General features: G+C 53.9%; 2 protein-coding genes across 2 annotated transcripts in view; both read right to left on the minus strand.

Annotated features, from left to right (window-relative positions):
• Positions 1–3,611, minus strand: part of ZMAT4 (zinc finger matrin-type 4) — an 87,810-nt gene extending 84,199 nt beyond the window's left edge. The window contains exon 1 of the mRNA XM_040538380.1: positions 3,460–3,611. The gene's annotated coding sequence lies outside the window, so the exon portion shown is untranslated. The remainder of the gene's footprint in view (positions 1–3,459) is intronic.
• Positions 3,612–5,685: 2,074 nt separating this feature from the next.
• Positions 5,686–22,768, minus strand: SFRP1 (secreted frizzled related protein 1). Its single transcript, XM_040538568.1, has 3 exons — positions 22,181–22,768; positions 17,215–17,292; positions 5,686–9,140 (listed from the first exon to the last, which is right to left on the minus strand). The coding sequence occupies exons 1-3, from the start codon at positions 22,713–22,715 to the stop codon at positions 8,818–8,820; spliced, it is 936 nt and encodes a 311-aa protein (XP_040394502.1). The 5' UTR covers positions 22,716–22,768; the 3' UTR covers positions 5,686–8,817.
• Between the last annotated feature and the right edge of the window lie 1,631 nt (positions 22,769–24,399).

Here is a 24,399-nt window from a genome sequence, read left to right on the forward strand (position 1 = left end):
GGTCCCACAGACAGCCAGAAGCCCCAGCCCATGCTGGCTGCCATCAGGCATGGCTCCTTCCAGCCACATCCTGGCTTTCCTCCGTCTCCTTGCCAGAGCAACGACTTGGCAACCGTCTCCTGTTTGTCTCTAAAGGAAAAATGTTACCAACACCAGCGAATTTCCAGGCTGTGCACATTTCTGCAGAAAAGTGGGACTGTTTGCTGATTGCTCGCGGCTCTCCAGATCTTGGCAGGCTGCAAGCAGCACCCACTGTGCAGCAGAGCGCTGATGCCCCCGCGCTGGCAGGAGCAGACAGATCCATCACGCCGATGCGCCGCGAGGAGACAGGGCCAGGCCTCCTGCGGGCTCTGGCAGTCGCTGGCACCTCCTGTGCCCCAGAGCCAGGGGTGCAGCAGACCCCACGCCAGCGACGGAGACAGCATTCTTGTGGCAGGCGGCCGGTCCAGAGAAGATTCCAGCCTCCGCCGGGAAGGTCTTGGAACAAAGCTCTCATTTTCCAAAGGCTGGGAGGCTTCCGAGCACAGCCGGCCACCCTGACAGGTCGACCTGCAGCTCGCCCTGTGCGGCTCTGCTCAGGGAAGCTGCATGCTGCAGAGCCCCTGGGCCCCACACATGGGGCGAGAGGTCTCAAATGAGTGGAGGAGCCAGCCAGACCCCCTGCTCCCCTCCTGAGAGGGGCATTCAAATGTGACTTGATCATCTCTAGACTATAAAAGGGGTAGCATGATCAGGGGCTCAGGTGGAGTCAGCTAGGAAATAAAAAGTCTGAGCCCTTGCAAAACAGATTGCTAAAGCACTTGCAAAAGATCCTGGAAGACTTTTTCCCCTACTTCAACTAATGGAGGACTTTCTCTGCAGCAGGGCAGTTGCAGCATGTACACAGCTTGGCTGGGCATTTCTTGGCTGAAATGGAAAAAAGAGACTGTGCGTCAGGGAATAATGGTTTCCAAACACAGCTCTGGCCTTGGGGTGGAGATTGGCTTTAATTATGTGTGTATGCATCCTTCCTAAGGGTCATCCAGCACAGCTCACTGAGAAAGCAGCAGCCACTGAAACACCACGCAGCATTTTCCCTGTAACATTAGTGGGGCAGAAGGAAAGGGTGTTTCTGATGCTGCCCGTGGATGCACTCACAACCCACGAACCCTTCCCTGCCTGCGCAGAATGTATCTGCAGGGCAGCGTGCTCCTCCCAGCTCCTCGGGGACAAGTGATGCCCACGCAAGTGCAGTTGTTCAGGCGGGAGGCAGGAGCAGGGTGAGCAGAGCAGCACTTCCCACGTCCGCGTGCCCTCCCTTGGCTCAAGGCTCACTCAGACAGAGCCGGGAGCTTGGTATTCATTTACCCTTGATGGATCTTTTTTCCACAGAAGTGTCTGAAAGGAAAGGAACCATTTCTCTCCCACTTCCTGTTCTGTTCATCATCTCAGGACATTACAAGCTCCCTGTTTGTGCTCTGTACATCTCTCTCAGGCTATGCTTTGTGTGGCCACATGAAGGAAGACACCCTTTGCTTTACGAGGTTGGAGCATAAACATCCTTCCCAATTGTAAAAAAAAAAAAAAAAAAAAAAAAAAAAACAACACAAAACTACACAGCTCTCTACCACTCCTGTAGGACATCAGATCCTCAGTCAGAAGCATGAAGAAAGACAGTTGGCATTTTGCAACTTCAGGCTGCATCAGCACATGTCCTAGCAAAAGCTGAGCACCACCAAAACAGAGGAGGGCTTTGATGGGAACTGCTGTTAAACCCTGCCTGGAGGGCAGCAGCGCTGCACTAGGACCAGCAGCAGGTAAACACAGAAAGCATTTTCCCTTCCAGACACTGTCACCAGGCTGCCAGAGCAGCTGGGGCACATCACCTCCCCGTCCTGCGCAATGTTAATAGAGCTCCATGTCAGACACACCAGGCTGGTATCTGCTCTTCTCCAGGAGAAGAAATCCTCCCTAATTGCTCAGCTGCTCTTTCCAGCCACGCATTCCCCAGCAGGGGTCAAAGCAGAACACAGACTGCCAGTGACATAAAAAATTAATCGTGGGATAGATGATGACTTTTGTATAACATAAAAAGAAAACTGTATTTGTTTAAAACTTAACTACAAACTGAAGGCCAGAAACTCAATTAACAGGCAATACTCAACAGAAAGCATGCTGGAGCAAACAAGATAAACATTATTGGGAGGATAAATTGAGTCACAAGAGGATGATATTTTACTTTATGCAAGATTCATACTTCAGACAAGCCCAGAGCAGGCTGTTAGCAAGCCTGAGGCCCTTGTCCTCCCAGTTAGCTGCTGCAACCCTCAACCAAGTTAGAAGCAGTTTTCTATGGGGGACAACACACAGGCATGATAGATGCACTGCTGTGCAAGACCCAAGCATCACCAAGTCTCGTTCTCAGCCTCCTGAATAGAGAGATTCGTCTCCAAGTTGACAACAGGAGCCTAAAATGAAGCACATTCAGGGATCAGCAAAGATCTGAAGTTCTGCCCTAACTTGAGGCATTTCTTTCCACCACCAGCATTCAGCACACAGCATGTTCTGCCCAGTCCTAATGTCACTGAAAGCATTCACACAGACAGGGGGTACACAAAATAGACCTGAAATTCAGCCCCCGTTTGTTATACAGAGCAGAGCCTTGTAAAGCAAAAGGATGATACATCTGACTCGAGATAATACAGTCACAGCACAACACCCCACAGACAGCACGTTCCCCTCCTCAAGCACCCCATGGTCCCCAGTGAGGCAGAAAGGGACGTTGTATCCCAGCAAAAAGAGGCGTCTTAGACTGAGATTTACTTGAACGCTGTAATGTAAATAGAACTCACGATAACAATCGGTATTTGAACAAATTCTAGCATAACATACATCCTCAAACTGCACAAATACCAGCCTTTCTGCTCCCAGGGACCACTAAGTCGGCAGATACCCAGCTTCTGATTTAAGCAGTCTTTCATGCTTTCCTGTATCAATAAGTGTTTGTTTGCTCCTCCATACAAACCTGCACAAGCATAACTCTCATTTCACACATCTTTTCCCCACAGTTTACACTTACCGCATTTCAAGCCTCAGTAACCTTCTCTTTGGGGAGAGCAAAACAGCTACAAGGAGAGCAAACATACCCACATGCAACAGTCAGCTACGAGTCTTGCTTTCTACGTGAGCTAAAAATACCCCAGGAATTAACAGTTTTCTTTTCTAATCAAATTTTACCAGAAGCTAGTAAAAGAACTGCTTGTAAATTTTTGATAAATACATTGACTACCTTCCTGCATCTCTGCAAACCTGATGCTTATGCTTTAATCCATAATTACAGAAAAAGCCACAGCGAAACTCCAGCAGCAGGAAGTCATGGAGGAAAAAGCTCAGCCTTAATCCTGGCTTCACCCATCCAACTAGCCCAGACACCAAGCCTGAACCATGAGGAAGACAGCAGAGCAGAGCTGCTGGCCTTACCTGCTCTCATGGTCACATCATAGTGCTCCTGGGGGTGATGTCTCCGGCCACAAGCACCATAAAGTGAAAGCTCCATAGTTTCCCCCCAGCTATCAAACCTCTCCCATACACCTGACCCCCAGCCCAGGCTTTAATGCCTTCACACCAGCTGGTTGTTTCTCAAATGATGGGTGGGTGATTACTTTGATCAAAATAACTGAGCGCAGCAGCCAGGACTGCCTGGCTGAAGGGGGCAGGGGTTTCCAGGATAGGTGCTTGCTTTCCCTGCAACTAGCTACACCAAATACAAAGTTTCTGTAGGAAATAACAGGAAAGCAATTCCTGCAGACAATACTGTTTGCTACAAGGGGCTTGCTGCCTCCCTTTCTTTGCATTGGTGTGAGCTTCAGCTAGCTGGTGTGTAACAGGGATATTTAGTGGGGAACAACTGTACTGATGAAGTACTGTCCAGCAGTAGTGATCTGACCACAGACTTTTCTGTCTCCAACACTGTGAATCTATGGTTTAAGTTTTTGCATTCTTCCTTGCCAGGCAGCAGTGGAGATACACACAAAGACAATGCACTGAGGCCCTCAGATGTCAGCACCACATGGAATGAGTAACGCAATTGATATGGAAAAGGCAATAATAAAAACAACTTTGAAAGAAAAAAAAAAACATTTTATTGAGAGATCTTCTTGCTCCAATCACAGAAGAAAGAAAACAGAAGCTATAATGTGTTTATATCAACCACAAGTTTAAAATAAAGCAAAACAATCAAGTACAGACTTCTTTGTCAAAATATACCGTGAGAAAAACAAGCAATGCTTGTTAGCATTAGTACCTTAATAGGCATTGTGCTCATGCAAGGTTCCCACAGGCACCATGGTCTTCTTGCACAGCTCCTGTGCCCGTGCCTGCTCTGAAACACTCACATATCAGCGCTCTTCAACAGGGCCTGTGCACTTCTATGCTCTCCATCACAATTATGTCTTGAGTATTTGCCCTTAAAAAATTTGACATGTAGCTTGGGCTGCTCCCCTCACACCTTGGAGGTAAATGAGGCATGCAAAGGCCCTGAAGCAGTGCGGAGCTCTGCCAAGCATGTAGCAGTCCCTGGTGCTCCCAGGGGCAGCTCTCACCACTTCGTGCTGCAGGCACTACTGCCACGAGGAGCTCTCCGCAGGTCCCCGGGCAGGGATCTGGCCCTGAGGCCTTCTCTTGGGTGAGCCCACAGGACTTTGTACCGCACTGTGCAGTCAAGACAGAGCTGGGAGCACCGGGGCTCCCACACCACCAGTGCCTCCCAGAAGCGCAGGAGCTGCTGGCACCCGCTGTCCTCACCTGCATGCCACCATCTGCTCCAGCTCCGCAGTGCCAGCCCCGTCGCCCCTCCGCCTCCCTCCCTGCCTGGGTGCTCTGCTGACAGCTCCCAGTGCAGCAGGAGGGGCAGAGCCATGCCACGCCACGACCCCCATTCTGCAGCCTTGCCCCTTTCCCGGCACGACTCGCCCCACATGGCTCTCGCACTCCCAAACCTCTTTGGAGACCGCACAGGCTGCACCGCAAGGCAAAGTCTCCCAGTCTGGGCTCCTATGGCAAGGATGCATCAGTGGGGAGCGTGAGGCTTGGCCTGCGAGAAGCCTCTTCCCCCCCCACCTTGTCCAAAAAGTTGCTAATGTATAAAAATACCAACTACCAGCACCATGCTGTTTTGGGCTCGGGACAGTGGGGGCTCAGGCAGTGTTGCCTGCGGACAGGGAGGGTACTGACAGGCGCCTTCCACCACCACTGGGTTTATGGCATCTTGTTAGCTAGCAGGCCGCCAGCTCTTGCCCCAGCATTTCATTATTGAAAAGCTATGGCAGTTTCCTTCAATAATCTGAAGTTGTAGCATGGGACACAGTGAAGCCACATTACTTTTCACTGACACGAAGTTAAAGAGAACTGGACAATAACGAGATAGGCTGAATGGCCGAAAGTGTAAATCATATTATACTATAAACACAAATGGAATGAATGCAAGAGAAGAACATGCCAAAAATCTCACATGGGGACTTCCGTTACTGGGACCAACTGTCTCGATCTTACCACCTGCTTTACAAAGACAAATGCGGTGCATTAAGACCGGAACATCGTTGCTGTAAGCATGCAGCATGTGCACCCGTGAAGGACCTAGCACGGCCACCCCAAGCATCCCATCACATCAGCCACTCTGCAGCCACCTCTGACAGCACCAATGTAGGATAGAAAACAACATCTCTTTATAAAAAGGGGTGGAGGGGGGGGATCACACTGTAATTCATTAATTCAGCAATTTTGGTTAAGTGAACATTGATACATGGAAGAAAAAGCATAAAAATACAGAACCGACATTAGGCTTGAAAATAAATGTAAGTCACAACATCAAAAACAGCCACTAAAATAACATACTGTGAACACTAGCATCCCACCAGCTACAGCAATGAAAAGCCTTACACTTGTTCAGTGCTGCAAGAAGGTGGCTCTTTACAGTGCTGATTTTCACTCGTCTTTTACATTTTTTCTTTCTCAAAACTTCCAAACAGAAAAGGCATCCCCTCCAATCTGCCACACTTTTCTAAATTAACTATCTAAAATTACATTAAAACAAAATAAAAAGATACCTTAACTGACTAAAACATGATGTTACATCAAACATATTTCTTTTAGTTCTGTTATTTTTATCAAAAACCTCCATATACAAAGAGAGTACAAAGGGAAGAGAGCAATGCATAGTCAATCTGCCAGCTAGATCCATGCAGGAACTGCTGACAGATCACAGAGCAGTTAGGCAAGAGAATGGTGCAATTCCTGTCCAGGTACATGGAAACATCCAAAATACTGTGTCTGAAATACGACGTGTGAATCCACTCAGCTGCTCTGATCTGCTTCTCAAGGACAAACATACAGGATCAGAGGGCTGTTTAAAGTAACTGATAGAGCAGCCAGTAACATACAATTATAGTATGCTTTTAGCCTGTAATTACAGTGATAATTTCTTCTTCCCCCAAGTGACGTGGAGGAACGGGACTTCTTCAGCCCTGGATGCAGCCAGGAGGATCGCTGCTGCCCCTTGCCCCCCGACGCCGCACATTGGCACGGCCACCAGTGGGAAGGGAGCTCCCGGGCAGCTCTGACCAAGTCCATGAGATGACGAACAAAACAGCTGCAAAGAGAAAAAGGCACCTTTCCTGGGTACTCTCTTATTACCAGTTCTTCCCAACTGCTTGTGGAAAAATAAAGCACCAGCAGCACTAACAAACTCATGTGTGTCGCTGCATGCTGTGTGCTGGCGTGAGGGAACACAGCGCTGCCCCATCTGTATGAGCCACCTCTGATGCCAGGCGTTCAGGCTCAAGGGCCACTGGTGGAAATCAAGCAGCTCTGAGCAGTGGCTCTAAACACACATGAACTGATTTTCCCTTTTATTTGACATTTCCTGCTGAAATACACATTTTTAAAACACTAAATCAAAGCCCACTTTTCTAGAAGTGGCCAGCGGGACCCATACAAGCAGCCTGGTGAGAGTATGAAGATCCCAGCCCAACTAAACCTTTAAGCATCTCTCTCTGATGCAGAACCAATTCCCGTCCTGCTGATTTTCACTCAGTTGCGGGAAGAAACCGGCTGGTGCCACGGGTGCACCGAGAGAACCGTGCTGGTAGCTCAAAGGGTCCCAACTGCAGGCCACGGCCTCCTTCTGATGAGGCTTCGTTTGTCCGCCTTCCCCATCAGTTCGCCTCATCAATCTGTGGTGCAAAAGCTTAGGGTGTTTTTGTGTGTTTTTTGTTTTAATTCACTGATAAGGTACATTGTCTACAATGATTAACTTTGCATTGAAGAAACAACACTACTACACATGGTGGTCTAAGACAACTTTGTGGGATTTTCTAAAGAGTTCACATCCTAACTCCAGCTCTCTGGTAGTTTTGAAACATCATTCATCTGGGTGCTTGGCTTATTCATGGAATTTATCTACAGTAAAATCCACATCTCAAACCCCATAAAGGGAATAAACAGCACTCCTGAGCTAGAAAATAATTAATTCACCAGCTTTGAGCAGGGTTGGTTTAAACCTCAAAAATGAGTTTTTGTTATTTCACTTAACTGCAATGCAACAGGATTATCTCAAATTGCAAGATATTCATTCTCTTAGAGCAATCATGATTGATGAGAATAATGAATGGAAGCAGGATAGTATAATTAATGTGGAGCAATATGGGTCTATGGGAAAGAGAGCTTGTCCAATTAATGGAATAATGAATTTCAGCTTGGTCGATAAATGTAATCATTTGGATGCAATAGTCTTTGTCTTTCATAAATGACTTGACCTCGTGCTAACGTGACATTTTGATTAAGGAAAAAAAAAAACAAACAGAATGATATAAAGCCAAGTTGTCACACATCAAATGGACTGAAGTCCAGACACCGATAGGTCCCATGGTGACTGCAGGGAGGGAAACGCGGAGATGATGCATTTCCTGCGGTGCTCCACGGGCACCGATCCTTGCCCTTCTGCAATCCGATATTTGGCCAGCAGCCTGAAGACACCATAAAAATATCACTGGTAAAGTGAGCAAGTGACACAAAAAGGAGGGGCTGGCCACAGGCTCTGCCAGCAGTGGGGCTGGCCACCAAGCAGCACACATTTCCACAGGGACGAGGCCAGCCGGGCACGGGGCTCTGCCTTGGCGGGTTGGCACTGGGAGGCGCAAGGGCCGGGACCTCTCCCATCCAGCCGACCAAGGCACCACGAGGATGCCAGGGCTCAGGCCCAGACCAAACAAATTTAGACTAGAATGTTGTTTGTTTGTTTTACAGCGAGGGCAATTAGCCATTAGGAGGTTTTATCCGAGGTTGTGGCAGATTCTCCATCACTCATTTATTAACTTTTATCGTCAGGATGGGATGTTTTTCTAACAAGCTGGCTCTGGTTCAAACAGGAATTAACTCAGGGTGCTCTTGCAGCCGTGAACACAGGAGGAAAGCGGTCACAAGTGTCCTTTCTGCAATCATGCAATTGACAACTTCACACCCCTCTGCCTGCCCTCTTTACCTGACAGCTGCTATTTAAAGGAATTTACATATCCTTGCAGCAATAGGTCTTTGGCTATTGCAGATGCAAATAGTCTGTGACCTCAGAGACAGCTCAGTGCTCGCTCATCACACTCGCATGCTCTGGCAGTCAGGAGAATGCCGGCGGGGGAATGCGGGAGGGCTGGGGCCTGGGGAGGAAGCTCTGAGAAGGATGAGGAGGAACAGGAGGGGCTCGGCCCCTGCATGCCCACGGCAGAGGGAGCGAGGCTGGAACCGCCATGCCCGGGGCGCGGGCCAGCAGCTCTCCCGCCGCCCGCTTCATCACTTGAAGACGGATGGAAATGTCGGGCAATCTGGTGACTTCATCTTCTTCATGAACTTCTTGAACTCTTTGTTCTTCTTGTCCCACTTGTAGATGGCTGTCAGCAGGTACTGGGTCTTCACCTGGCGGCCCATGATCAGGAAGTAGTGGCCGAAGTTGTCCAGCTGATGGCAGGGGCAGTCGGCACCATTCTTCAGGAACAGCACCAGCTTCTTCAGGTTCTTCTTCCTGATGGGTCCCAGCTTCAGCGCCTTTCTCTTCCGTGGGATGATCATCTTGTCCCCATTCTCCTTCTTCACTTCCTTTATGGTCATCTTAAGAGCTGAAAAACAAGCCCGGGAGAAGGGGAAAACAGAAAAGTCCTGAGCAGCCTTCGCTTGCAAAGTACTTGCTATCCACCCACCCGTGTCACCGCACTGCCCCCACAACAGGCACTGCCAGGAAGGTGCCCCAGGGACAGTGGGTGCCAGGACAGCACAATCAAAAGCTTCCCCGTGACACCCGGACCCCAGCTTGCCTGCAAGGCCGCAGTGCAAAACCCCTCACCCCCTGAGGCAGAGCCGTGCCTGCCTGGCAGAGCACCACCGTAAGACATCGGCCTCTCTGCTTCCCGTCCCCCACCACAAAACGTGCCAGGCACTTTGTATTTGGAAGGGAAACTCGTTCAGTGGAGCAACACAAACTTTGCTAGCAAAACATTGGCTGAGTAAGAACATGATTTCCCAGCTTTTGCACACGGAGAGACTCTTACAAGGGCCATTTAAAAGGTCAGCCTAGCTCCTCAAACATTCAAACATTTGTGTACAGTCACTCCTGGCCTCGGGCGCTCATGAAACAAGTTCCCAAGCACCGAATGTGTCTACGTGAGAGCAGCAAAGCCCGTTGAAAGCACCCGTGCCCGATGGGGAAGCAGGGAGCAGCCAGCAGCATAGGCACCTTCCCCAGCAAAGGGAGGTAATCCCACACAACTCCCATAGAAAATATCTTCCTCTTTGGGTTCAGCATTTTCCTGAGTTAATCACAACCCAAATTAAAATAATAATAATAATAATAATAATAATAATAATGTTCCCTTGCCCTGACCATGAAGAGGAATTTAGTATGCATGGGAAAAATGATGAAAATGTGTTGTACATTAAAGTATCACTTCTGTGCCATTTGGCTCTGCCTCATTTTGGGGGAAAAGCACATATGGCCAAAAATTACTAACATATTTCCATCATTTGGGAGTTTACTTCAAAGTTGCAGATAAATAGCGCTTGGATAGGTGATTAATTGTCTGCTGTCCCTTTCCATTTGATTCTCAGATGTGTGTGTAGCAGACAGCACTGCAAAAGCCCTGGGTTCTGGCAGGGAGAGGAATCCCCCGCAGCACTGTTCCTTGAAGTCCTGCTCTGCTGGATCTTGTAGTAATAAATACACGTTGCCTCTGGACGGCAGCTCTGTTCACCGTTTCAGACACAAATGGCAACAGCACAGTGCAATGACAATCCCGAGAATGCAGCAGAGTCTGCGTATTACCCTCACACTCCCAGCCACTACACTGGCAAAAGGAATAATGGTATTTATCTGCCCGTGTGCTAAAAAGGTCTACCGTTTGCCAAAAGCCCTGTTGTGTTATACTGTTACTGTACAAGAAAGTAATTCCGGACTAGAAACCTAAGTGAAACTTTAATTCCATCTGTTTTTCAAATTCAGGATGTCCGAGGAGCTAAAGAGATGCAAGCTTTAAAGGAGCTAAAGACACTGAACCAGGTTAATTTGCAATGAATCTGGAAAATAGAGCAAGTAGTTTACAGGCAGCTCTAAGCTCCATGACATTACTTGGGAAGCAACAACAGCATTCCTCAAAATGAGCCTCAATTTCTTTATCAGTTCTGACTTTGAACTCTTGCACTGAGCACAGCAGTTTCCAGCAGCGTAATACCCATAATTAGAGACTTTTTCCGAAGTGGCTTGTTTGCAAATTGCTTTGCTGTGATTGCTGCAAGTTTAGAACCTTGTTGCTAGAGGAAGAAAACAAGCTGGCAACTAGCAGGGGTGTTGTTCTGCTCCAAGTATCATACAGTATCATGTGTCTACAGAAGACAAAGAGGGTCTGGAAATCCTGTGCATTGGGAGCTCACAGCTCCCTGCCTTGCACAGCAGCAGTTGTCTCTGCAAGCCAGCAATGCAGGTTCAGGGAGCATGGGAGCTGCCCAGGTGAACCATAAACCCAGTTGGGAACTAAAAAATGTATCCAGGTCTCACTCCTGCAAAGCAGCGCTCAGAGCCAAGATCAGAGACTCCTGGGCACGAGGGGCAGGTTTCACAAGCAGCCAGATGGGCACGCAGCTCCTGCACTTTCCACGCACATCGGAAAGGCAGCACCTGGGATGGGTGTTGCTCCCCAGGGAGGATCCAAAGCCACGGGGTTTGAAGGCTCATCAGTACCTCAGCCACAAGCCCACCTCCCCCTTCACTCTCCAACCAACCAGTAAATCTTTATCATCAAACCCAGCAGCCACCAGAGATGTGACGGCAGACAAGAGCCTTTCTCTGCCATCCCAGCAGTAGCAGTGGCCAGTTGCAGCACCCACCCTGTGGGACTCTCCCTTCCCCTCCAGCAGCGAGCACGCCGCAGGGCCGTGCATCTGACCCACTCCTGCAGGGTGCACGGAGAGGCTTTGTTGTGGGGCCGCATCTGGTCCTGAAACACCCTCCTTGTGAGCTGCTGGCACATCTGCTCGCAGGCGAGGCGTGGAGGCAGAGCACCAGGGAAAGCCAGCGTCCAGCCACCCACCCCAAGGGCTCTTCCCAGAGAACAGAAGTGAAAGCTTTATTCGGGCTGGGAGGGAACACATAAAACACAATAAAGGCAGATTTCAGGATCTAATTTGGGACTCATCAGCCGTCAGCCACGTTGTGTTGACAGCAGCACAAGTCCTCCCGGGGTGCTAAACCCAGGCTTGCCCTCACTCAGCCCTGGTGCCAAGAGGCTGTGGTCCCTGCCCGGGCACTCGCTGCCAGCCAGGACAGGCGGTGCCAAATGCCTGGCTCCCACAGCAGCTCCGGGGCTGACGCTGCTCCCTCGAGCTCAGAGCCGAGCCACACCGAAGCATAAAAGCACATCACTGGGGCTGTCCTCGCCATCTGGAAAGCCTGAGACCCTGTGCCACAGAGGAGGGCAGAACCCTTTCCCCCAGCACCCCGTGCATCCCCCCAGATCTACCCTGATGCCCAGATGCCGCGGGAGGGGATGCAATAGGGAGAGGGCGCAGGGCAGTGCCCCACTGCTGGCCACGGCTCCCCAAGCATGGGGCAAGACTCTCGCCTGTGTAACGCTCACCCCATCGAACCACACCAGGAATTTGGCCCCAACTACAAACAGCTCCTATCAGACTGTAGCATAGCTCTGCTATCTCTAACGCAGAGAGAGGGGAGCACTGAGGATATAAAAATGTCTTCTTTATATCTACTAAAATGAAGCAGGATATATGAAAGTGTTTGTTCACTCAGAGCAAAATTACTTGCGGCAGCAAGAGCTCCAAGGAGAGCAAAGGCTCCCTGGAGATGGTTGGGGTCCAGCCTGAAAGCACAACTTGCACTGCATCACTTGAAACACTCTCATCGGTACCTCTGCAGCTCCGGCTTTCCAGTCCCGCTCACACAGAGGGAAGAGAGGAAACCCAACCTCCCAGACAAACTGGGAGCACTGCCAGTGCCCCTGGGAGCAAAGCACCCTCCTACCCTCCACGAGGGCTCAGCACCATGCACGGCACAAAAGCAAAACCTCTCCCGCATCACTCTTGCTCACTCACCAGGTGAAAGTCCTGGGCACCGCAGGACCGCGGCCACAGGCTGTGATGGTGCAGCACAGGGCACCCTGCAAGACACGCAACAGGCAGGCACCGCTGCAGCAAAGCGCACCCAAGCGCCCTCCCAGAAGCTGGAAAGACAACCTCCCCCTGCCCGGCACAGCCCTGCTGAGTAAGCTCCCACTTTTACAGCTGCACGGCAATGCCTGCGCCCCCCCTGCCCCGGCCCCTCCAGCCCCCCTTCGTCAGCACGCAGGAGCCTGGGACTCCATCCCCACCGCTCTCCCGCACGCGGGCAGGGGCCCCACTGCAGCACCCTCAGGGGCAGGGAAGGGAACGTGAGAGAACGGAAAGCTCTGCTGTTCCTTCAGCCTCATTGCTCCTTCCTTTAGAAATCACTCAGAAGAAGGAAACCTGCCAGAAGACACATTAGGGCTGTAACAGGAGAAGGCTGCAGGCAAGGAACTGTCAGTCAAGGGAAAAAATAAACAGCATGTATTGATTGTACTGCAGTCTCCAGTGCAGCAAGAGCCCGTTCAGCAGGATCCCCTCAGACCCCAGAGAAAGGGCAGAAACAATAAATAAAATCAGCAAGAGAAAGAGTAGAATGAACTCCAGGAGAGCGTGTGGCCAGCCCAGCCTGCACAAAGAGTAAGAAACAACCTGGCTGCAGCCCAGGGAGGTGCGGGTGGGCACAGGAGGGCACTCGCACTTCACCACACCTCCATCGCCGTGTCCCTTGCACACCAGAGCTGCACCAAAACCTGAACCGCAATTAACCCGAGCATGCTTGCCGGCCCCCCCGGCACTGCTGTGCCCCAGGAAGGTCCCACAGCTCTGCTCCATGCATGGCAGATGCTGCTGCTGCTGCCTGCTCCCAGCCCCAGCTGCGGGGCAGCAGCCACACGTAGCCAGAGGTGCGCCAGGACCTCTCCGGGACCAGGGAACGCTACTGCCGCGAGCGAGCCAGCAGCAAACGAGGTGCAGTGCTGCGAGCTGCTGGGTCAGAGCACGTTCCCCTTTCCTGGAGGGGCTCTGCTGGTGCTGCCGAGGAGAAGAGAGGAGACAGCTGCTGGACGCTGCTGAAAGAAAGAAAGGAGAAGCTAACCTCTGGGTGCCTCCACCGGCAGGCAGGACGCAGCCAGCCCCGCAGCCGGGCTGTGCCCACTCTCAGAGGAACCACCAAGCTGTCGCACAAGCGGGGCTGCCCTCAAACCAGCACCGAGAAGCCACGTTCAGCACCGCTCAGACAGACCCAAACCCAGAGTCCTGCTCACCCACGAGGCTGGCAGCCCTGCCGGCACCAGCACCTTGCCCAGGCCCCCTCTCCTGCCCAGGGACAGAGCTCCCTTTCCATGTTCACAGCTGGAGCCACAGCTCGTCCTCCGTGGTCCTCAAGAGCGACATCGTGCCCGGGGCTGTTGCACAGCTGCCTCCCGCCCCAGCAGGCCATACATAAGCAGTGGGCAAAGCACCCCGTACCTCACGAGCCGCTGGGACGTAGTGAAGCCTGCGGTAACATCATCGTGAGGATCAGCAAGGAAGAGCTGGTGAGCAGGACCCACCAAACAGCTGCCCCTTGCAGCACACGTTAGTTTAAACATTTATTGTATGTGTCTGGCTTTGATGAGGATCTGTAACCTGTCAGTTGCCAGTGTTTACCTTGGTGGATGTGCATGAGAAATCTCAGTCTGAATGGCTGGGAGTTTATTTTAGTGCCAGATAAACAGCTCTCCTTGAGAAATTGCCCCTGTGACAGTAACCCCCGAAGACTAAACAGAGATCTAAGAACCACGCACTGTGCTTTGAGAAAACTTCCTGAAGTCAATTCATCCTTTGCCAGCTGCTCTCCATAGGCTGGGACATCCCCAGGAGCACCCTGCCCCACCTTCCCTTGGAGCAGAGGGAAGACTCGCACTGCATCTCTTCCTGCACACCAGCTCCCCAGGTTGCTACAGGCTGGCACATCTGGAAACAGCGTTACATGCACCCAGGAATTCTCCTGGATGGGGAGGAAAAACACAGCAACAGAAGGAAGAAAATACCAATGCAGCTGCATGAAACCTACACCACTGAAAATCCATGCAAATGAACTTTTCCACTGCTATTTGTTCTGGTGACAAGGGAGGAACAGGGGAACAAAAGGATATCCAAGATGCAACCAGCTTTCCGTTGTGAAGAAAGAATGATGCTTCACACACAGCAGACACCAGTTGTGTCCTGCTCAGTTGCATTTGGATTTTTCCACTGTAGGAAGGTCATTGTGTCTTCACAAAAAAAAAATTGAGATAGAAGAAAGCAGCGATGGGAAGGAGAAGGAATAGAAGCAACCTCAGCATCAGCAAGAGCTCTGATGTGTTTAAAGACTAAAGCTATATGTTGGAGTCATGCTGGTACACAGAACAAAGAACAATCCCAAATTACTTGCAATGGCTTGAAAAAACACCAGATTCTGCTTCAGCAGAGAAAACAAACAGTTTTAAACAAAGCTTGGAAAACACACTGCTCTGGGGGGCAGGCAGGTGTGCTGATGCAGTAGCAGTGCCTGGCATTGCAACTAAAGGGATCCTGCCAGGCCCGAGGCTCATACAAGCTGGTTTAAACCTGGCTGCCTTCATCTGTGCCAGCTGCTGCCACCTAAGCACAGGCACGGGACAGCCGGGGACAGCGCGGGGCTGCAGCCCCCTGCCAGCGAGCTCCCGACACCACAGAGCCCCCAGAAGCGCAGAGCCAGCCCCAGCACCCAGCCACGGAGCTGGCCCCGTTCCTTCCCTCCGGTGGGGGGACCCATCCCTGCCACCCCAAACCACAGCAGGGCCAAGCCCGCAGCGGGAGGAAGGTTTCTGTGAAAGCCTTCGCAGGAGTTTTGCATTAACTGGGGGTATGCACGGCAGTCGATGTCGCTGCTGTTTGCTGCTCCGCTGCTGCTCAGCAACTCTATCTGGCCACTCGCCACAGCCCTACCCAGGGAGCGCCTGCCAAGAAATATTTCCACCCTCTGGATTGTCACCACAAAACTTCTCCATAACCAGCCTACCCTGTGGGCAAGTCAGTGTCTGAAGCCCCTCTACCGAGCCCACAAATACTTCTGGTTTGGCCTCTCCTGCCGGTCGTGCAACTGCCCCGCAGTGCAGGGAGGATACGTAACAGCAGAGGCTGATGACAAGCACGCAGCTATGCCTGTGCTCCCCTTCCCAGCGCCTGCCCAGCAGCAGGACACCGCTGTGGCTCAGGGACACAGCACGACCCACGCCGCTCCCACCCAGCAACTCTGTCTGCAGGGGGGGCAAATTACAGAGCAAACAGCAAACACAGCAAAAGATGAAGGCCTGGGAATGGAAGACCTCCCCTGACCCTCCCAGGTACTTGGTACCTGTCCTGTTGGTCGCTTGCCCCTGAAGGCGAGGAGATGGGGAGCAGAAAAGGAGCAGAGCTGCTGGGGCAGCGCTCAGGGCCAGCCGGGTGCTTCCCGCATCAGCCAGGCTGCGGCACTGGATTCACGCACCCATCACCCGATCCAGCTGGAAGTACGCACATTCCTGAGAAACTATTACATGGCTGCTCCTGTTGATGCTTTTCCCTGTTACAAGAAGTCTGCACTGAACTTAGGACATTTGGCATACCAAATCTGCAGGAGAGTTGAGAATTCATTTCCAGCAGAAAGGGTAATACAACAGCATGCAGAGCAGGTTTGGGTTTGCATAGCATGCTCTGGCACAGGGCATATTCAAGTGCTAATCCCCGAGGAATGCACACCTTGTTCAATACGCCTTTAATAACTTTCCAGGAAAGCTACATACACCAGCAAGGATGTCAAAACCAGTTAATTCTGTGCTTGATCTGAAAAAAGCTACTCTTCCCTGCAATACTTTTCGTTGTTGTGTTTTTTCTCTTTTTTTTTTCTTCCTTTCTTTTTTTTAAAATGGAGTTCTGTTTACCTATGATAGTCTGACTCACATGCTAGCCATAATGGATTTAGGACACAGCCCTGTATTCTCCCCCTCACTGCTCAGCCTTAGCAAGACAAGGGCTTGCTCTTGGTTTTTATACCTGGACTTGACAAGCAGAGCATAACTTTGCTAAAAGAAACCCAAGGCTACAAGGAAGCCGGGCAGGAGAGATGTCCAGGTACACCCCCCCACAGAGCTGCTGGCCGTGCTGCAGCACCAAGGCCGGGGGTGATGCCAAGTGCAGGCACCACGCTGCAACCAGGACCCCAGCCCCTGCCATCCCCACCGGGCTGCGCCAGCAGGACACGTCCCTGGACACGTCCCCCTCACCGCGCGCCGACACTGACATCTAGAGGCACGCTCGCCTCCGGGCAAGGACTGCAACTGTCCACAGGCACTCTCGGGGTTGGCAGGGAAACTGGAGCAGCTGTGGCACCCTGCTGGTGCCCAGGTTCCTGCTTGGGGGGCAGGGGGGAGATGCCCTCCAGGCACACCGTGCACCCAGCCTGCTGCCCTGGGCACTGTCGCGGCCGGCCCAAACGTCTGGAAAGGGAGCAGGACGCTCTTGTGCCAGGGTACCAAGTGCCTCCTCCCTTCCGCACTCCAGAGCCCTGCCATCGAGGAGAAGCAGCAGGAACACTTTCCTTACCAAACTCGCTGGCACACAGGTGCTCAACAATGGCTTCCGACTTCATCTCGTTGTCGCAAGGGGGACACACAGTCGTTCCTGGTGAGAGGAGAGAAGAGGTGATGAGGAGCAAGCTCGAGAATCACCGGAGGGCTGGGCTGCACACGCTTTCAGAAGACATGTGCCCTGGGGTGCCAGGTCCCAGCGCTGCAGGACCGGGCAGAAGCAGGCAGCTGCTGAGCTCAGGAGCACAGGGCTGGCACAGAGAGGGGCTTCCAGGGCCAGGCTCCCAGCCGGGGGCAACCACTCGTCATGGGGCATGGCAAGCTGCCTGCTGATGCTGCCTCCCTGCAGTGTGCCAAGCTGGCATGTGGTGCCCAGAGCACAGCAGGAGGAGGACCAGAAACGAGGATGGCTCACACTGCAAGGGGCATCCCAGGCTGGCAGCTGCTCCAGAGCCTGGCTAGAGCTCAGGACAGGCACAACCCAGGGGCCCTGCCAGATACCCAGGCATAGCAAGGGCCGCTCCTCCTTCCTGCTCCTCCCCAGAGCAGGGACGGCTTGGAGAGGGACACACACAGTTCTCAGGTGCACTGTCCCTCTCCAGCATGACCCCAAGCACAGCCATCCTCTTTTTGCCAGGACCCGTCCTGGGAGGAAAGCTCAGCTCACCCAGAGAATAAAAAACTGTTTCCAGGTCCCTGCCTCCCGCCTGAGCAGAGACCACCCAGCAGCACAGACGTAGATTTGTGCTACTGACGGATGAATTTATTGAGCTGGGAGATGCTGCTTCTGTTCTCGGTCCAGCAGAACGAAGGGCTCTTTCCCACACACAAGAGTTGTTCTCAGGAGCTGCGCTGCAGCACATCTGCCGGTCCCTGCGTGCAGACAGAGCGCTCGCCCCTCCAGCCCTGCAGCACGGCCGGGCAGAGACAAGGGAGCTGCCTGCCAGCAGGAGGGGTGTGAAGCCAGACACCCCGCACGGGTGGCGAGGGAGGCACTGCAGTGACCCGCAGAGACCGCAGCACTGAGCCTCTCAGTCACAGATGCGCCACGGGACCTCAGGCGAGACATTTGTTTTCCGTGCCTTGTTCTTCCCCTCCCGCCACCCAATCTGCTCTGTGCCAAATGCTAATTCCTTGGGTCATGCACCATGTTTTTATTAATCACATATGCCGAGCGACCAGCCTTCCAATCGCCCCAATATGCTGGTAACGAGGTAATCTTCACCACACCCAAAAGCTGGCCTAACAATCCCATTCCTGGTATATCTGAGCTGGGTAGCATCCTCCTTCAAGACCCTAATATGCAATAGCCACTTTTATTAGCTTAGCCTAGAGTGACACAGGCAGGAGGCAGCTTCTGGGACATGACGACATCCTCAACACTTTATTTTTAAATGAATATTGCCATCCGGCCTGCACATTTAATGAGCTCATGATGACGGAGCAGGGATGCCAGCAGGAGGCCCCACTGGTCCATCCCTGCTGCCACACCGGGGGGTGAGCTGTTATGTGGGGCCACCCCAAGCCCATGTCCCCTAAGAATGGCAGGGGTACCTGCCATGCACTGGCAGATCGCTGCAAATCCCATCCTGTAAACCATTTCAACATGCCCAAGTAGCCAAATCGCATGCTAGGAGAATGACTGAGCCCACCCATGCCCAGCAAGAAAGCCACCATGACACGCACCCTATGAGCTTTCCACACACCCAAAAAAAGGGGAATAAGACTCATTGTTCCCTGCTGAAAAGACGGGCTTTGTTTTAGCTACACAGCCCTTCAGGATGCTGTAGCGCACCACAGTGGCAGGGACCTCCAGCTCCACTCAGGCAGGGGCAGCGCACCCTGGGCAGCCCCTTCCACGGGCCCTGGGGGCTCCACATCTGTCCCCCCACAGCACATCTGAGCCGCTTGGCGCTCACATCCTGCCAACACTCCTCTCGCCAGAGAAAAATGCTTCCCCTTGGCTTCACCAGCACCACAAGCGCCGCCAGCCCCCAGCGCAGCACAAAGCAGCCTCGCCCTGCTGCCAGGCCTGCACCGTGTCCCACAGGGCTGCGAGCAGCCGCTTCACCCTGTGCCCCGAGGGGATGGAAACACCCATGGGCCACTCTGTCACGGTCAGAAATGCAAAAGCCAGAGGCACAGGCCAGCTCCCGCACAGCTCTACGCCCAGCATGGCTGGTGTTTGGTGCAGCACAGGCCTCCCAGTGTGCTCACGGTACCCCGCAAGCACCCCAGGGCCAGAGTTCAGACCCCACCTCCTGACCTACGATGGCTGGGTCAGGGCCCATCGTCTGCATTTGATAGCTTTACTCAAGGCACAACATTAGCTTGTTTCCAGCCTGTTTTCTCCCTGCTGACCATTTTCTAATGCCTGGCTTTAGAGCCAGCTTACTCCAGGGGCAGGAGAAGGAATGTGTAATGCTATATTAATCTGCAACTCCCCTGATGCATCCTGTGGGCCTGCAGGCTTTACCGCCTTATGCTTAAGGAGAAAGGAATTCAGCAGGTCAGCTATTTGAGAGGCAGAAACAAATTCCAATTTTAAGGTGTTAATGGAGAAAAATACTGAAAGGGCTCGTTCTTATTAATACTCAGAGAAAAGTGGGGACACTGTTGGGCTCTGACCTTCTTTAAATCAACAGCACCCAAAACCTACGAGGGCTCTGAGAGTTTGCACCGACAGAAAGCTGCAAGCCAGGGAGGGCTGTGCCGCAGCCACAAGGTGTGCCATCGCAGGTCTTCTGCTGGGTGCCAGAGCAGGACTCACTGGGCTGTACCAGACAACAGCAGGGGCTGCAGGCAGCTTGCAGGTTTGCTCTGCTTGCTCTCAGCTGCGTGGGGCTGAAGGGTCACAACATGCAGCGTGCAGTGAGCAGAGCCTGTTCCACCAAGCAAGGGTTATTCGTGGAATACATGCCAGCACGGCATTACGGACACCTCAGCTGTCAGTTAGCACTGACTGCCCAAAACCTCACAGACCCAAGGACAGAAGGTCCAGCCCAGCTGATTACCAGAGAGCATCTCACCTCAAGAAGTGTTTCTAGCCAAAGTGCTGGTCCCTTCCCAGAGCGGTGCCTCAGTCAACAGGACAGGCACGAGGGGCTCTACCCCACTCTCCCCTGGAGCCCAGCTACACCAAGGCAGCAGTGTCTCTTGAAATGCTTGCAAGCAGCCAAGAGGATATGAAAATGGCTGCATAAATTCTTCCACTGAATGTTCTAGAGAGTCCACACTTGCACAAGAATTTTAAAGACTTGCTTTCTGTAAACATCCCTGCAAACAAATTGCTCATTTTGAAGTGCATGGGACGTAAGTTTCTGAACCCGCACAGCAGACAGTGCATTTATCGGAGGGGCTGCGACACTTTCTTGCAACACTCACCCCAGCTCCGGTTTCCAGTTCACTCAAAGCACGTTGTTAATATCCCCTAAAGCCTGTGCAGAATGAGTCCTCTCTGCACCCCTGACAGGAGCAGAAGAAAATGCATGAAGGCCTCAAACCTGAGCTGATACAGCTTGTAATGAAGTCGCTTCAGTGCTGCCTGTGGTGCCTAAATACCATGCTGCTGGACACGTTAGCAGCACCAAAAGAAAGCAAAACTATCCCACTCTAGTGCTGCTGCCAAGTCAGGTCTGAGAGTTCAGCAAACAGTAAGCTGTTAAACTACACGAGGGAAAAGCCTAGCAGATGCTGCTCACCTAGAAAACATCTCGGGCTATTACGTCCTCTAGCTGCAAACTAGCCCACTGTGGACTAGGGCAGGGCAGCCCCACAGGCAGCAGCTCTGGTCCAGCTGCCCAGCAGCACGCTTGGCTGCAAGTCCCTGGGGAATAAAAGCAACCTTCGGACCTGCTCGCAGGACGTGACAGCGGTCTGGACCAAGGGTCTGGGTTCATACAGGACAGCAACCTCAGAGCCTTCCCTGAAAACAAAGAGCTTTGTCCAGCAATCGCATCAGTAAGCATGAGCCACGGTAAGCCGTGGGAGCCAAACCTTGACCCCTGCCTGGCCCCCACCTGCCCTGGGTACCACTGCCAGGGTGCAACAGGGGGGCTCGGGTGCCCGCTGCGTGCTGCCCTGCCTGCAGCAAGCACTGGCCCTGGCCCCAGTCCCCAGCTATCGCTCCCCACCTACCTCTGTCTTCTCTCTCTACAATCACCTTTCTCGTTAATTTTATGAGGTGCTCTAATGCAGACTGCCTAAGCTACCCCAGGATATTTATTTATTTTAAAAGTTTTCAGCAACAAGTGAGACTCATTGCAACTGACTGTAAACAAGCCAATCTGACACAAACAGACTTGCTGAGCATAATCAAAGCAAACACGAAACACACCCACTTGCTCCAATTGCTTCTTGATAAACCTCATGCCTGCAGCCCCCTCTCCACCATACAGCCCCCTGAGAAGGCAGAGCTGGCTTTCCACGGCACGTGCATCCTCCACCGAGACTGCCAAGCCCCAGGTCTCCTTGGGAATCGGGGCGTCCCTGCCAGGAGCATCGCCACCATCCACTCCCGCCAGGTGTTTTCTGCCATGTGCCAACAGGCACCCTCCTGCTGCTAAGGAGTGGCCCCAACGGGAGCCCAGCAGGGAAGAGAAGCTCTTCCCATGGTGATGCAGCATCCAGAGGGCAGGCTCAGAGCCTGGTCCCAATGCCTGCACAGGGATCAGAGCAGCCGTGCATCCACCACATCTCCCGCAGCTCCACCTGCCCTTGGATTTCTACTCCAAGAGGGAGGTGAGAAGCCAGCAGCGCATCCTGCCTTCCTCAGGATGGTGCAGACAGCAGCTGGGAGCAGCCAGCTCACAGAGCACTTGGAAGCAGCTGGGGAGAGCTGCTCCCAAGAAGCAGACCCCAGGCGAGCCTTGCCCTGCACAGGACCCTACCTGGTCCCACACAGCCACTTCTAGGCTGATGCCTGCCTCACCAGTTCAGAAAAAAACACCAGAAGCGGGGCTCCAGCTCCGGTTGTGCCTTACCTTTGGGCCTGGAGACCTCAGTGGCATTTGGAGCTGTCATGGCAATGCAGACGTCGTCCTGGGGAAACTGGTCGCACTTGAGCATCTCTGGCCAGAAGAAGCCGAAGAACTGCATGACGGGCTCGCAGGAGTCACGCACGGCCTCGCAGAGCCAGCGGCACGGGTACACCGGCCGGTCCAGGCAGACGGGGGCAAAGAGGGAGCAGAGGAAGACCTGGGTGCCCATGTGGCAGTTCTTGTTAAGCAGCGGCACCCAGCTGCTCGCCTGGTGCTTCACCTCGGCCATGGTCTCGTGGTCCAGCAGGTTGGGCAGCACCATCTTGTCGTAGCCCACGCTGTGGCAGAGCCGCAGGTCGGCCGGGATGGCCACGCACTGGTGGGGCTTGGTGTAGAAGCGCCCGCCCGGGTAGGGCCCCAGGTCGGACTGGTAGCTCACGTAGTCGTACTCGCTGCCCTCGCCGCACGCCATCAGCCCGGCAGCCAGGGACAGCAGCGCCCGCAGGGCCGGCCCGCAGGCGCCCCGCACCCTGCCCATGGCTGCGCCCCGCGCCGCCGGGCTCGCCCTGCCCGCCGACGGCACCGCCCGCCGCTCCCCGAGACCCCCGCCCGGTGCCTCCCCGGGGACCCCTCCCCGCGCGAGCCCCCGCCCGGTGCCCGCGGCCCCTCCCGTCGGACGCCCGCCGCCGCCGCCGCCGCCCCTCCCGCAGCGCTCCCGCTCCCGGCCCCGCTCTGGCCCCGCCGCGCCGCGCCGCGGGTTTGTGCGCCCCCGGCAGCCAATCAGGGCGCTGCCGCCCGCCGCGCGCTCGCCCGCCGCTGTCAATCAGCGGCCCCGGGAGCCAATCGCGGCCCGGCCCGGCCCCGCCCCGCGCCGCCCCGGCCGGGCCCCGACGGCGCCGCGCCCCGGCAGCGCAGCCCCGCGCCCGCGACGGGCGCTCCCGGCCCGGGGCCGCTCCGCGGGGACGCGCCCGGCCCGGCCGCAGCCGTGCCGCCGGGCCGCCCCGGTGCGGGAGCGGGCGGCTGCCCCGCGCACCTGCGGCACGGGCGGCCGTCGGAAGGGGCTCGGGGAGGGCGGAGGCACCGGGAGGGTCCCGCGGGCTCGGCCTCGTGAGCACGCCCGGTAGCCCCGGCTTCCTCCGCGGGCATCCAGAGCCCGTGAGAGCCGGGGGCTGCTGCGCCGGGTCCCGCTGCCTCCGGGGCACCCCGGGGCGCGACAGCCGGAGCGGCTCTGGGAGGCCCCTCGGCTGCTGAGCAGCTTTTCCAGGTCCAGACGTTGCTGAGAACGGGGACTGGGCCGTGCAGACCTCGTTTCCCCAGGGACGAATTCCAACCCCAACTACGGAATTTGCAGGAGAGCGAGCAGGGCTGCTGCGGAAAGCTGCTGCGGCTGGGCGGCCCGGCTCTGTCCTGCTGGGAGCTGAAGCTGCGCAGCGGCAGCACGCCGCAGGCACCCGGTCCCGCTGCTGCTCGCGGGCAGAGCAAGGCCCCTCGGCTGCAGCCAGGCAGGAGGAGCTGTCTCAGCCCCTGCAAGCGCGAGATTTGGCCGTCAAGCAGCCCTTGTGCCAAGGCCCGCGTCTGAGCGAGCTCCCTAAGCTCCCTCCTCTGGACCTGCACAAAGCTCTGTTGCTGCTGCTGCCGCCTTTTGCTCCAACAGCTTGTGCTATTTACTGCAGGAACTATACCTCATTGAGAGGTAAATGGACACGGCTCTGCAGCCTGGAAGCGTGAAAGAGCCACTTTCACCTGAGGCCCAGCAGAAGAGAGCAGCCAGTTAGCACTGCTAATGAAGTGGAGAATTCAGCTGTAAACAGGAGAAATCTTCGCCATAAGGTGCCAGCCGATGAATGAAAAGGTGATTGGATGGAGCAGGCCCTCTCCTGCTGCTTGGGCTCAGGAAATGGCCGCAAAGCACCAATCACTGCACCACGAAACAGCTGCAAAATGGGCTTCTCACCCTTGGGAAAGTCTGACACCCTAGAATTGCTTTTACCAATACCAGTCTAAAAACACTGAAACATCTTTTGAGAATGTAGAAGACAACACAATGTCCAAGTAGCGTGCAATACTGCAGTACACAGAACAGGACACGGATCCGCTTGAGGGCTGTTTGGCTGAATTTCTTTCAAGAATCTTTATTCGTAGCCAAGTGTTCCATTCTCAGGCACGAATGTCTGGTCCAGAACACAGACCCCAGCTCTTCTGGGGCACTCACTCAAAACCAA

Source organism: Cygnus olor, chromosome 27, assembly GCF_009769625.2.
Source record: "Cygnus olor isolate bCygOlo1 chromosome 27, bCygOlo1.pri.v2, whole genome shotgun sequence".
Lineage (NCBI taxonomy): Eukaryota > Metazoa > Chordata > Aves > Anseriformes > Anatidae > Cygnus > Cygnus olor.

Excerpts from the sequence above, each read along its gene's own strand:
- SFRP1 (XM_040538568.1), bottom strand. The coding sequence starts at position 22,715 with ATGGGCAGGGTGCGGGGCGCCTGCGGGCCGGCCCTGCGGGCGCTGCTG. Across the intron at positions 17,293-22,180 it reads TGAGGTCTCCAGGCCCAAAG|GAACGACTGTGTGTCCCCCT; the intron begins GTAAGGCACAAC and ends TCCTCTCACCAG. Across the intron at positions 9,141-17,214 it reads CCTGTGTGCCAGCGAGTTTG|CTCTTAAGATGACCATAAAG; the intron begins GTAAGGAAAGTG and ends CTTGTTTTTCAG.